At 44.7% G+C, this 12,852-nt stretch overlaps 1 protein-coding gene across 1 annotated transcript in view; it reads right to left on the reverse strand.

The window, feature by feature from the left end:
* The window catches only part of LOC144508231 (piezo-type mechanosensitive ion channel component 2), a 206,009-nt gene that overhangs the window by 76,522 nt on the left and 116,635 nt on the right, over positions 1-12,852 (reverse strand). Inside the window, exons 30-33 of the mRNA XM_078236045.1 lie at positions 6,599-6,667; positions 5,328-5,434; positions 2,070-2,187; positions 287-361 (exon numbers count right to left, since the gene is read on the reverse strand). Coding sequence (XP_078092171.1) covers positions 287-361; positions 2,070-2,187; positions 5,328-5,434; positions 6,599-6,667 — 369 coding nt within the window. The remainder of the gene's footprint in view (positions 1-286; positions 362-2,069; positions 2,188-5,327; positions 5,435-6,598; positions 6,668-12,852) is intronic.

A 12,852-nucleotide genomic window follows, 5' to 3' on the forward strand; every position in this document is an offset into this window, starting at 1 on the left:
GAATCTGAGGTCACGTACCAATCAAGTCAAGAACAGTTTCTTCCCTGCTGCCATCAGACTTTTTAATAGACCTATCTTTTATTAAGCTGATCTTTCTCTACACTCTAGCTATGATTATAACACCACATTCTCCTTTCCTTCTCCCCTATGTGCTCTATGAACGGTATGTTTTGTATAGCGTGCAAGAAACAATATTTTTCACTGTATACTAATACATATGACAATAATAAATCAAATCAAAGAATAAGTGTGCATGATATGAAATGGATATGCGGGTGTGACTGACCCGGATCCTCAGAATCACCTTCGTGAGCACTCAAGGCATCCAACTCATCTTCACTGGAGTCCGTCCTGTTTAAATCTGCAATTCAAAAATACATTTACCATCTCTGACAATTTTATATCATTTTATCAACTCTTATTTTAAACATTCATATAAATTATTTTTTCAAAAATTCTTAATTTACATGAGGGTATCACTACTGTTTATAATCACATCACCTCTTTCTATTTATGTTACACCACTGTCTACTGAGTTACACTGCAGCAATGCCACTCATTTAATTAGTACATGGTCTCCTGGTTTAAAGCACTAAGTAACATTTGTGCCACACAAATGCCAGACACTGACCATCTTTAATAAGGCACATTCTATCCATCACTCCTTAACATTCAATAGCATTATCTTCACTGAATCCCCCACTTTCAACATCCTGGGGGTTACCATTGACCAGAAACTGAACTGGACAAGCCATATAAATACTGCTGCTACAAGAACAGGTCAGAGGCTGGGAATCCTGTGGTGAGTAACTCACCTCCTGACTCCCCAAAGCCTGTCCAATATCTACAAGGACACAAGTTAGGAATGCGATGGAATACTCTCCACTTGCGTGGATGGGTGCAGTTCCAACAACATTCAAGAAGCTCAACACCCATTTCATTAGCATCCCATCAACAAACATTCACTGCCATCACCATTGACGGCAGCACCTTCCAAATCTATGGTCACTACCACCTAGAAAGACAAGGGCAGCAGATACCTGGGAATACCACCACCTGGAGAGGAAAGTTCCCCTCCAAGCCACTCACCATCCTGAATTGGAAATATATTGGCCATTCCTTCACTATTGCTGGGTCAAAATCTTGCAACATCCTTCCTAACCTAATCCTTCCTGTATTTCAAGTTCAAGTTCAAGAAGGTAGCTCATCACTATCTTCTGAAGGGCAACTAGGGATGGGTAATAAATGCTGGTTTAGCATCCCATAAATGATTTTTTTTAAATGTAAAAAGTGGGTGTTGAAAATGAGACTTGAACTTCAACGGTCTGCAGCCTTCATACTGAGCTCGGAATTGCAAGTCCTCCACCTCAGCACTTTTATTCCTCAGTACTGTTATTAAATGTTGAATTTCTGCTAACTGTGAACAATTTCTGTAGGGGTAGGCGATGGCCTAGTGGTATTATCGCTAGTCTATTAATCCAGAAAATCAGCTAATATTCTGGGCACCCGGGTTCGATTCCTGCTATAATAGATGGTGGAATTTGAATTCAATAAAAAAAAAAAATCTGGAAGTTAGAATCTACTGATGACCATGAAAACAATTGTCGATTGTCGGAAAAACCCATCTGGGTCACTAATGTCCTTTAGGGAAGGAAATCTGCCGTCCTTACCTGGTCTGGCCTACAAGTGACTCCAGAGCCACAGCAATGTGGTTGACTCTCAACTGCCCTCTGAAATGGCCAAGCGAGACACTCAGTTCAAGGGCAACTAGGGATGGGCAATAAATGCCGGCCGGCCGGCGATGCCCATGTCCCACGAATGAATAAAAAAACTTTTAAAATGCGACCTCTGACATTCAATATCGAGAGCCCAACTGATTTGAGGGATAAATTATCAGTGAGAACGCACACATCCCCTCCAGTTTCAGCCAACTGTCAACACTCCAAAAACATGAATACTAAGTGCTGATATGTGTCAGGATTTTGCAGCATTCGCCCCTAATAACGGAACAGTGCTCATTCCCCCTCAGTACTGCAGAGTTACTGAAGTACATCCTCTGGAATCATTACCTTGTTGAGAATGCTCCACCTTTTCTTTCCTCCTCTGTGCTTTCTTTGCCTGCTTCAGCTCCTTGTGTCGCTCCTCCACCGCTGCTTTTGAGTCCTTTACAAAGGCCACATACGCAAACTGGAAGGGAATGGTGAATCAGGAACGTTCAAGGGGGTGAGACTTTAGCGTGTTCAAGAGTCACCCACTGGCACGAGTTAACAGCAGGATCCTGGTCTCTACAGCAATTAAGAACATGAGGACGCAGAGAAATAAGCTGCAGTCAAATGCCCACTCACGCCTGCTCCTTCCACTGACACAGCGCAAACTACACGATCTACCAATCACAGGCTGCACACTGGGTTCCAGTTCCTCCATGTCATTTCACAAGGGACTCACATGGTGTAGATTCTGCTGTCAATAGGCTGAGGGCATTGAACAAGACATTGTGATAACCTCCAAACTTTGTGTTTACACTGTCCTGCAGGTGACAGCGATGTGGACCAGAGTGCGGCAGGTTCGAGCTATCTCTGTTCAGATTAACTTGCACTCAGATTCTGTTTAGAAGCTTACTGAATTAATCTGAATTTGTCTGTCATTCAGTGCATGGAAATAGATCATTCGAATGGATACGAGCAGTGTAGTGGATCTGTAGGTGAGTGGGTCAGTTCTCGATGGTGGGGCAGTCCAGAACTAGGGGCCATAGTGTGAAGATAAGGGATAAACCTTTTAGGACTGAGGTGAGGAGAAACTTCTTCACCCAGAGAGTGGTGAATGTTTGGAATTCACTACCACAGAAAGTAGTTGAGGTCAAAATGGTGCATGCTTTCAAAAAGAAATTAGATATAGCTCTTAGAGATAAAAGGATCAAGGAAATGGGGGGGGGGGGGGGGGGGGGAAGGGAGGATCAGGATATTGATTTCAATGATCAACCATAATCAAAATGAACGGCAGAGCAGACTCGAAGGGCCAAATGGCCTTTTCTCCTTCTATTTTCTATGTTTCTATGTAATGTAATGGATCTGTAGATGAGTGGGTCAGTGTAATAGACCTGTAGATGAGTGGGTCAGTGTAAAAGACCTGTAGGTGAGTGGATCAGTGTAGTGTAATGAATCTGTAGATGAGTGAGACAGTGTAATGGACCTGTAGATGAGCAGGTAAGTGTAGTTTAATGGATCTGTAGATGAGTGGATCAATGTAGTGTAATGGATCTGTAAATGAGCGGATCAGTGTGGTGCAATGCATCGGTAGATGAATGGGTCAGTGTGACGTAATGGATCTGTAGATGAGTGGGTGAGTGTAGTGTAATGGATCTGTAGATGAGTGGGTCAGTGAGGTGTAATGGATCTGTAGATGAGTGGGTGAGTGTAATGTAATGGATCTGTAGATGAGTGGGTGAGTGTAATGTAATGGACCTGTAGATGAGTGGGTCAGTGTAATAGACCTGTAGATGAGTGGGTCAGTGTAAAAGACCTGTAGATGAGTGGGTCAGTGTAGTGTAATGAATCTGTAGATGAGTGAGACAGTGTAATGGACCTGTAGATGAGCTGGTAAGTGTAGTTTAATGGATCTGTAGATGAGTGGATCAATGTAGTGTAATGGATCTGTAGATGAGTGGGTGAGTGTAGTGTAATGGATCTGTAGCTGAGTGGGTGAGTGTAGTGTAATGGATCTGTAGATGAGTGGGTGAGTGTAGTGTAATGGATCTACAGATGAGTGGGTCAGTGCATTGTAATGGATCTGTAGAGAAGTGGGTGAGTGTAGTGTAATGGATTTGTAGATGAGTGGGTCAGTGTAGTGTAATGAATCTGTAGATGAGTGGGTCAGTGCATTGTAATGGATCTGTAGATGAGTGGGTGAATGTAGTGTAATGGATCTACAGATGAGTGGGTCAGTGCATTGTAATGGATCTATAGATGAATGGGTCAATGTAGTGTAATGGATCTGTAGATGAGTGGGTCAGTGTAGTGTAGTGCAATGGATCTGTAGATGAGTGAGTCAGGAATGTAATGGATCTGTAGATGAGTGGGTGAGTGTACTGTAATGGATCTGTAGATGAAAGGGTCAGTGTAATGGATCTGCAGATGAGTGGGTGAGTGTAGTGTAATGGATCTGTAGATGAGTGGGTCAGTGTAATGAATCTGTAGATGAGTGAGTGAGTGTAGTTTAATGGATTTGAAGATGAGTGGGTCAGATTAATGGATCTGTAGATGAGTGTTTCAGTGTAATGTATCTGTAGATGATTGGGTGAGTGTAATGTAATGTATCTGTAGATGAGTAGGTCAGTGTAATGGATCTGTAGATGAATGGGTGAGTGTAGTATAATGGATCTGTAGATGTGTGGGTCAGTGTAATGGATCTGTAGATGAGTGGGTGAGTGTAGTATAATGGATCTGTAGATGAATGGGTGAGTGTAGTATAATGGATCTGTAGATGAGTAGGTCAGTGTAATGGATCTGTAGATGAATGGGTGAGTGTAGTATAATGGATCTGTAGATGAGTAGGTCAGTGTGATGGATCTGTAGATGAATGGGTGAGTGTAGTATAATGGATCTGTAGATGTGTGGGTCAGTGTAATGGAGCTGTAGATGAATGTTTCAGTGTAATGGATCTGTAGATGAATGTTTCAGTGTAATGGATCTGTAGATGAGTGGGTGGGTGTAATGTAATGTATCTGTCGATGAGCGGGTAAGTGTAGTGTAATGAAGCTGTAGATGAGTGAGTCAATAATGTAATGGACCTGTAGATGAGTGAGTGAGTGTAGTATAATAGATCTTTAGAGGAGTGGGTGAGTGTACTGTAATGGATCTGTAGATGAAAGGGCCAGTGTAATGGATCTGTAGATGAGTGGGTGAGTAATGTAATGGATCTGTAGGTGAGTGGGTCAGTGCAGTGTAGTGCAATGGATCTGGAGATGTGTGAGTCAGCAGTGTAATGGATCTGTAGATGAGTGGGTGAGTAATGTAACAGACCTGCAGATGGGTGGGTGAGGATAGTGTAATGAATCTGCAGATGAGTGGGTGAGTAATGTAATGGATCTGTAGGTGAGTGAGTGTACTGTAATGGACCTGTAGATGAGTGGGTGAGTGTAGTGAAATGGATCTGTAGATGAGTGGGTTAGTGTAATGGATCTGTGGATGAGTGTTTCAGTGTAATGTATCTGTAGATGAGTGGGTAAGTGTAGTGTAATGGATCTTAAGTTATCTGTAATGCAGAGCAGCATTAGGTGTTAGGATCTGTCAGATGAGGACAATGTTTACAGCCCTTCATTACTCACACACCTGGAATGCTGATGTTTTTACTGCTTCATCTTTAACTATTTCACTTTCTTCTTTAGCTTCATCCTCACTGTCGGTGTCGAATAGGTAATAATCCCCACTGTGAATCACTGTATAGCAAGGAAAATAGGGTGTCAGTGATTCGTACGGTACACCATCAACATGTCAGATAAAAACAGCAATTATTGTCTGAGTTCCATTGCAAATAAGCAAGCACACGTCATTGACAATAATGATTAATGTTGTCTGCCTTTTGCAGTTCTCCTCATGTGGGTTGTAAAATGAATTTTTTAAAACTGCATTGGACAGCACAGTGGCACAATGGTTAATAAAGCTGCCTCGCAGTGTCGGGTACCTGGGTTCTATTCCTAGCTTGGGTGACCGTCTGTGTGGAATCTGCACATTCTCTCTGTATCTGCATAGGTTTCCTCCCACGGTCCAAAAGATCTACTGGTTAGGTGCATTGGCCATGCTAAATTCACCCTCAGTGTATCTGAACAGGTGCCAGAGTGTGGCAACTAGGGGATTTCACTGTAACTTCGTTGCAGTGTTAATGTAAGCCTACTTGTGACACTAATAGATAAACTTAAAGGAAAGAGACTGTTTAGTGCACATCTGTGTTAGTATTGGGTCCATACTGGAGTTCTCCATCAGAACAGGTTGAGTGTTCATCCAGGCAGTTATCTATTAATTAGAATCATAGAATGGCTACAGTGCAAAAGGAGGCTATTCGGCTCTCAGGCCTGCACTTACCCAGGCCCTATCCCCGTAACCCTCACATATTTACCCTGCTAGTCCCCCTGACACTAAGTGGCAATTTAGCATGGCCAATCCACCCAATCTGTACATCTTTGGACTGTGGGGGAAACTGGAGCACCCGGAGGAAACCCATGCAGACATGGGGAGAATGTGCAGACTCCGCACAGATGGTGACCCAAGGCTGGAATTGAACCCGGGTCCCTGGCACTGTGAGGCAGCTAACCACTATGCCACCATGACACTTTACATTCAACATCAGGGCTTATTACTGATTACAACTTCTTGCACTGTCCAAGACCAAGAGCTTCCAGGTCGAGTTTCTGACTGAAGGACTGGACTCATACAGAAAGCAGGCACCATCTGCCAATCCCCCAGTGGGTTAGACATTCTCTGAGCTCCTTGTACATACAATAGGGTGCACACACTGTGGAGGTATACTTGTGATGTTGAAGGTTAGTATCCAGCGGGTGGGATTAAAGGTCAGTCCTTTCCTCCTTAGAACCAACAGAACCTACTTGTGGAATGAGTCACCCAGGGCTGCCACCATTTTTTCTTGTCACCTTCTGCTTTGTCTTGGTCAGCACCTGTAGAGAATTACATTTCAGAAACACATGGATTCACAAGTTAATACAGTCTCAGTGTGGTTAGAGTCCTCACCACAATTTTACCGCAACATTGCACTCACTGACCTCCCATTAGTCCAGCACCTGGGTTCCCTTGTGACATTTCTACCACCCAGAAGGGCAAGGGCAGCAGACATATGGGAACACCATCATCTGCAAGTTCTGCTCCAAGTCACTCACCATCCTAAGTTGGAAATATATCACCGTATATATGGTGGCACAGTGGTTAGCACTACTGCCTCACAATGGCCAGGGAACCGGGTTCAATTCCCGGTTGGGTCACTGTCTGTGTGGAGTTTGCAAGTTCTCCCCGTGTCTGCATGGGTTTCCTCCGGGTGCTCCGGTTTCCTCCCACAGTCCGAAAGACGTGCTGGTTACGTGCATTGGCCATGCTAAATTCTCCCTCAGTGTACACAAACAGGTGCCGGAGTGTGGTGACCACGGGATTTTCACATAACTATATTGCAGTGTAAGCCTACTTGTGACACTAATAAATAAGCGTTAAAAAATTATGTCCGATTTTCCTTGTCATCAGCTCAGACAAATAGTCATCCAGACTCGAAACGTTGGCTCTATTCTCTCTCTACAGATGCTGTCAGACCTGCTGAGAATTTCCAGCATTTTCTGATTTTGTTTCAGATTCTAGCATCCACAATATTTTGCCTTAATCATTAGACACAGACTGTTGCAATGTAGAAATGAGAAGGGGCAAGTCATTCATCGACTGAGAACCATGGTAGGTAGAAAATAACTATATATAATTTGAGGTTTCCCCAGAATACTAATTACTAAATGGCGGTAGATCTCTCTCCCCGCTCTCTCTACTGGACTCTTGAAAATATACGTTTTCTTAGGTTCTACAAGTAGTTCCGAGGGAATCTAATCTAATCCCTTGACATTCAATGGCATTACCTTCACTGAATCCCCCTCCATCAACAGCCTGGAGGTTAGCATTGACCAGAAAGTGAACTGGACCCAGCCATATAAATACTATGGCTACCAGAGCAGGTTAGAGGCTAGGAATCCTGTGATGAGTAACTCACCTCCTGACTTCCCCAAAGCCTGTCCACTATCTTCAAAGCACAAGTCAGGAGTGTGATGGAATACTCCCCACTTGCCTGGATGAGTTCAGCTCCAACAACACTCAAGAAACTCGACACCACCCAGGAAAAAGCAGCCCACTTGATTGGCACCCCAACCACAACCTTTGACAGCAATTTCCTCCATCACTGTGCAGTGGCAGCAGTGTTGGCCTTCTGCAGGAATTCACCGGGGCTCCTTTGACAGCACCATCCAAATCCACGACACCTACCATCTTGAAGGACAAGGGCAGCAGATACCTGGGGTCACCACCAACTGGAGGCTCCCCTTTAAGTCACTCACCATTCTGACTTGGAAATATATCACCCTTTCTGACAGTGTCGCTGGGTCAAAATCCTGGAATTCCCTCTCTAACAGCACTGTGGGTGTACCTATAGCATAGAGACTGCAGCGGTTCAAGAGGCCAGCACGCCACCATCTTCTCAAGGGCAATTACGGATGGGTATTAAATGCAGGTCTAACCAGTGGTGCCTACATCTCATGAAAGAATAAAAGAAAATGTGCAGAGTTGCTGTTCACTTCCATGATTAACAATAGAGTGAGTTTCCAAACTTAATTGGGTTGTCTAGGAGTGGTACTGAGGAGAAACGCTCCCCAAGCAATGGAGAATGAAACTTGGAGATTGCGTCTATTTGGATTCCTGACTTCTAGCTTCCAATTTACTGATTTGATTTATTATTGTCACATGTATAAGTATACAGTGAAGTATTGTTTCTTGAGCACTATACAGACAAAGCATCCCATTCATAGAGAAGGAAAAGAGGGAGTGCAGAATGTAGTGTAAGCATAGACAGAGTAAAAGATCGAATTAGAAGGTGTGCTGGGCACAGCTTGCAAGAAGTCGCCTCTCTCCAGCACCATCTTGGGCTACTGGAGGCGTTAATGAAGATCTGTTAGTCTTGTCCTGTGCTGCTAAGTGTCTCGGGGGAGTGGGAAGGGCAGGAAAGGGATTTAAATTTTAATTAAAAGGTACGTTGTCCAAACAGGAATCTTGGAGGGAATTGAAACTATTTTGCTTTTGCTGTGTTGGCATTGCTAGACTTGGCCAGCACCATGGTCGGCTCTCGCAGTGAACCCCCCACCCACAAATTAAACCACACCATCAGCTCCAAAAATTGCACAAGTTCCTAACCCAAAAATATTGAAGTGACTCTAACCCCCATGGGGATCAGGATCAGGGTCAAGGTGCACAAATAGCAATTGGGCACAAGTCTCTAATGCAGTGGATAAGGTCCAGAGTCCCAATGGGGGCGATTTTGTGCCCACATCTGCCATCAGCGAGAACGGCAATGTCAGTGCAAAAGTTTGGGAAAAACAAGACACTCGCCAGCAAAATCTTGCTATTCAGTTTTCCACACCCCCTCGCCGGTGATTTAAGAGGCTCAAGCCCACAAAGGCCGAGAACCTCATTTTACACACATCACCGAGCCCCTTCCCCACCCCTCACTAAATATTCAAACCTCATGGACGCGACCACCTTGTCGGCAGGGTTTACAACAGGTTTGGAAAAAAACAGGAATCAGTCGAGGGGATCGCTCCGGGGGCACAAAGGTAAGTACAGCCCCCGCCCCTTGGAAAAGAGGGACAGGCCCTGGCAAGTACCAACCTATGCCAACGGAACGGCAATAATCATGGGGGACTTCAATCTGCATATTGATTGGCTGACTCAAGTTGGAAGGGGTGGGATGGAGGAAGAGTTCTTAGAATGCTGTCGGGATAGTTACCTTGAACAGTATGTTACAGAACCGACGAGGGAATGAGTTATCTTAGATCTGGTAATGTGTAACGAGGTAGGTAGAATTAAGGATCTTCTTGTGAAGGACCTTCTTGAGTCAAGTGATCACAATATGGTCGAATTTCTGATACAAATGGAAGAGGAGAAAGTAGGGTCCCATACCACTGTCCTCTGAACAGAGGGAAGCATGATAGGATGAGGGCTGAATTGGCTAAGGTGGACTGGGAGAGCAGACTGGTAGGTAGGACAGCTGAGGAACAGTGGAGGATTTTTAAGGAGATCCTTTTCAGTACTCAGCAACAATATATTCCGGTGATAAAGAAGGGCTGTAAGAAAGGGGATAATCAGCTGTAGATAACGAAGGAAATTAAGGAGAGTATTAAATTAAAGACCGATGCGTACAGAGTGGCCAAAAATAGTGGAGAATCGGAAGATTGGGAAAACTTTAAGAGACAACAAAGAACGACTAAGAAAGCGATAAAGAAAGGAAAGATAGGTTATGAAGCCAGGCTAGCTCTCAATATAAAATGATAGTAAAAGCTTTTACAAATATATAAAAAGGAATAGAGTGGCAAGAGTGAATGTTGGACCCTTGGAGGACGAGAGGGGGGATTTAATAGTGGGAAATGAGGGAATGGCTGAAACTTTAAATAAGTTTTTTGTGTCGGTCTTCACGGTGGAAGACACAAATAGTTTACCGAATATTAACGATAGAGGGTTGGTAGGAGGAGAGGTACTCAATACAATTAATGTTACCAGGGAGGCAGTGCTTGGTAGACTAACGGGACTGAAGGTGGACAAGTACCCGGGCCCAGATGGAATGCATCCCTGGGTACTGAAAGAAATGTCAGAGGTAATAGCGGATGCGTTAGTGGTTATTTATCAAAATTCGTTGGATTCTGGGGTAGTCCCGGCGGATTGGAAAACGGCTAATGTTACGCCGCTGTTTAAAAAAGGAAATGGACAAAAGGCAGGTAACTACAGGCCGGTTAGCTTAACGTCTGTAGTTGGGAAAATGCTTTAATCCATCATTAAAGAAGAAATAGCAGGCCATCTAGATAAGAATGGTTCGATTAAGCAGACGCAGCATGGATTCATGAGGGGAAATTCGTGCTTGACGAACTTGTTGGATTTTTATGAAGATGTGACTAGTGCAGTTGACGGAGGGGAACCGGTGGATGCGGTGTTTTTGGATTTCCAAAAGGGGTTTGATAAGGTGCCTCACAAAAGGTTGCTGAAGAAGATTGGGTCACACGGAGTTGGGGGTAGGGTGTTAGCGTGGATTGGGGATTGGCTATCCGACAGGAAGCAGAGAGTCGGAATAAATGGGTGCTTTTCTGGTTGGCGGATGGTAACTAGTGGCGTGCCACAGGGATCGGTACTGGGGCCTCAACTATTTACCATTTATATAGACGATCTGGAGGAGGGGACTGAGTGTAGGGTAACAAAGTTTACAGACGACACAAAGATAAGTGGAAAAGTGAATCGTGTGGAGGGCGTATAAGGTCTGCAGAGAGATTTGGACAGGCTGAGAGAGTGGGCGAGGATCTGGCAGACGGAGTATAACGAGGTTATGCGAGGTTATTCACTTTGGAAGAAATAATAGCAAATTGGATTATTATCTAAATGGAAAGGAATTACAACATGCTGCTGTGCAGAGGGACCTGGGGGTCCTTGTGCATGAGACGCAAAAACCCAGTCTGCAGGTGCAACAGGTGATCAAGAAGGCAAATGGGATGGTGGCCTATATCACAAGGGGGATAGAATATAAAAGCAGAGATGTCTTGCTGCATCTGTACAGGGCATTGGTGAGGCCGCAGCTGGAATACTGTGTGCAGTATTGGTCCCCTTATTTGGGGAAGGATATATTGGCCTTGGAGGGAGTGCAGAGAAGGTTCACCAGGTTGATACCAGAGATGAGGGGTGTTGATTATGAGGAGAGACTGAGCAGATTGGGTTTGTATTCGTTGGAATTTAGAAGGCTGAGGGGGGATCTTATAGAGACCTATAAGATAATGAAGGGGCTGGATAGGGTAGAGATGGAGAGATTCTTTTCACTTAGAAAGGAAACTAGAACTAGAGGGCACAGCCTCAAAATAAAGGGGGGTCAGTTTAGGACAGAGTTGAGGAGGAACTTCTTCTCTCAGAGGGTGGTGAATCTCTGGAATTCTCTGCCCACTGAAGTGGTGGAGGCTACCTTGTTGAATATGTATAAATCACGGATAGATGGATTCCTGATCGGTAAGGGAATTAGGGGTTATAGGGACCAGGCGGGTAAGTGGATCTGATCCACTTCAGATCAGCCATGATCTTATTGAATGGCGGGGCAGGCTCGAGGGGCTAGATGGCCTACTCCTGCTCCTATTTCTTATGTTCTTATGCCAGAGGCTGACCCTCTGGGGGTAGGGTTTGCGTTCTGCTTTTTGGGCATGAGAGCCCCCAGTGTTGGGGGGGAGGTGGGACATTCTTGTGGGGGAGGATTCCCCAAGTCTATTGTGGAGGTGGATTATTTTCTGTGCTGATCAGGGTATCCTTCCAGCTTCCGTCAGGCCGTGCCCCGCCACAGTGACAGTGTAAACCATGCCCCCGAAGTGGCTCAAAATCCAGACTAAAAACTTGGCTGTGCAGCTGGTCAGCCTGGTTTCAGTCAGAGCCTGAAACCAGAGAAAATAGGGGAAAATTCCAATCCATATTTCTCTTCAAATGAATTAAGGCCGTGAAGTAAATGGCGCACACACACACTAATATAAATAGTGCCCAGAAGGAAGGAAGCATGGGTGTATTAGTTCCACTCTACATGTTAAAAAGTTTTAAAGTGTATTTATCAGTGTCATAAGTAGGCTTACATTAACACTGCAGTGACGTTACTGTGAAAATCCCCCAATCGCCACACTCCGGCGTCTGTCCGGATACACTGAGGGAGAATTTAGCATGGCCAATGCACATAACCAGCACGTCTTTCAAAATGTGGGAGGAAACCAGGGCACCTGGAGGAAACCCGTGCAGACGCGGGGAGAACGTGCAGACTCCGCACGGTCAGTGGCCCAAGCCGAGAATTGAACCCTGGGCACAGCTTGCAAGAAGTTGCCTCTCTCCAGCGCCATCTTGGACTACTGGAGGCGTTAATAAAGATCTGTTAGTCTTGTCCTGTGCTGCTAAGTGTCTTTGGGGTGAGTGGGAAGGGCAGGAAAGGGATTTAAATTTTAATTAAAAGGTGCTTTGTCCAAACTGGAATCTTGGAGGGAATTGAAACTGTTTTGCTTTTGCTGTGTTGCATTGCTAGGCTTGGCCAGCACAATGGTCGGCTCTC

Source organism: Mustelus asterias, chromosome 20, assembly GCF_964213995.1.
Source record: "Mustelus asterias chromosome 20, sMusAst1.hap1.1, whole genome shotgun sequence".
NCBI lineage: Eukaryota > Metazoa > Chordata > Chondrichthyes > Carcharhiniformes > Triakidae > Mustelus > Mustelus asterias.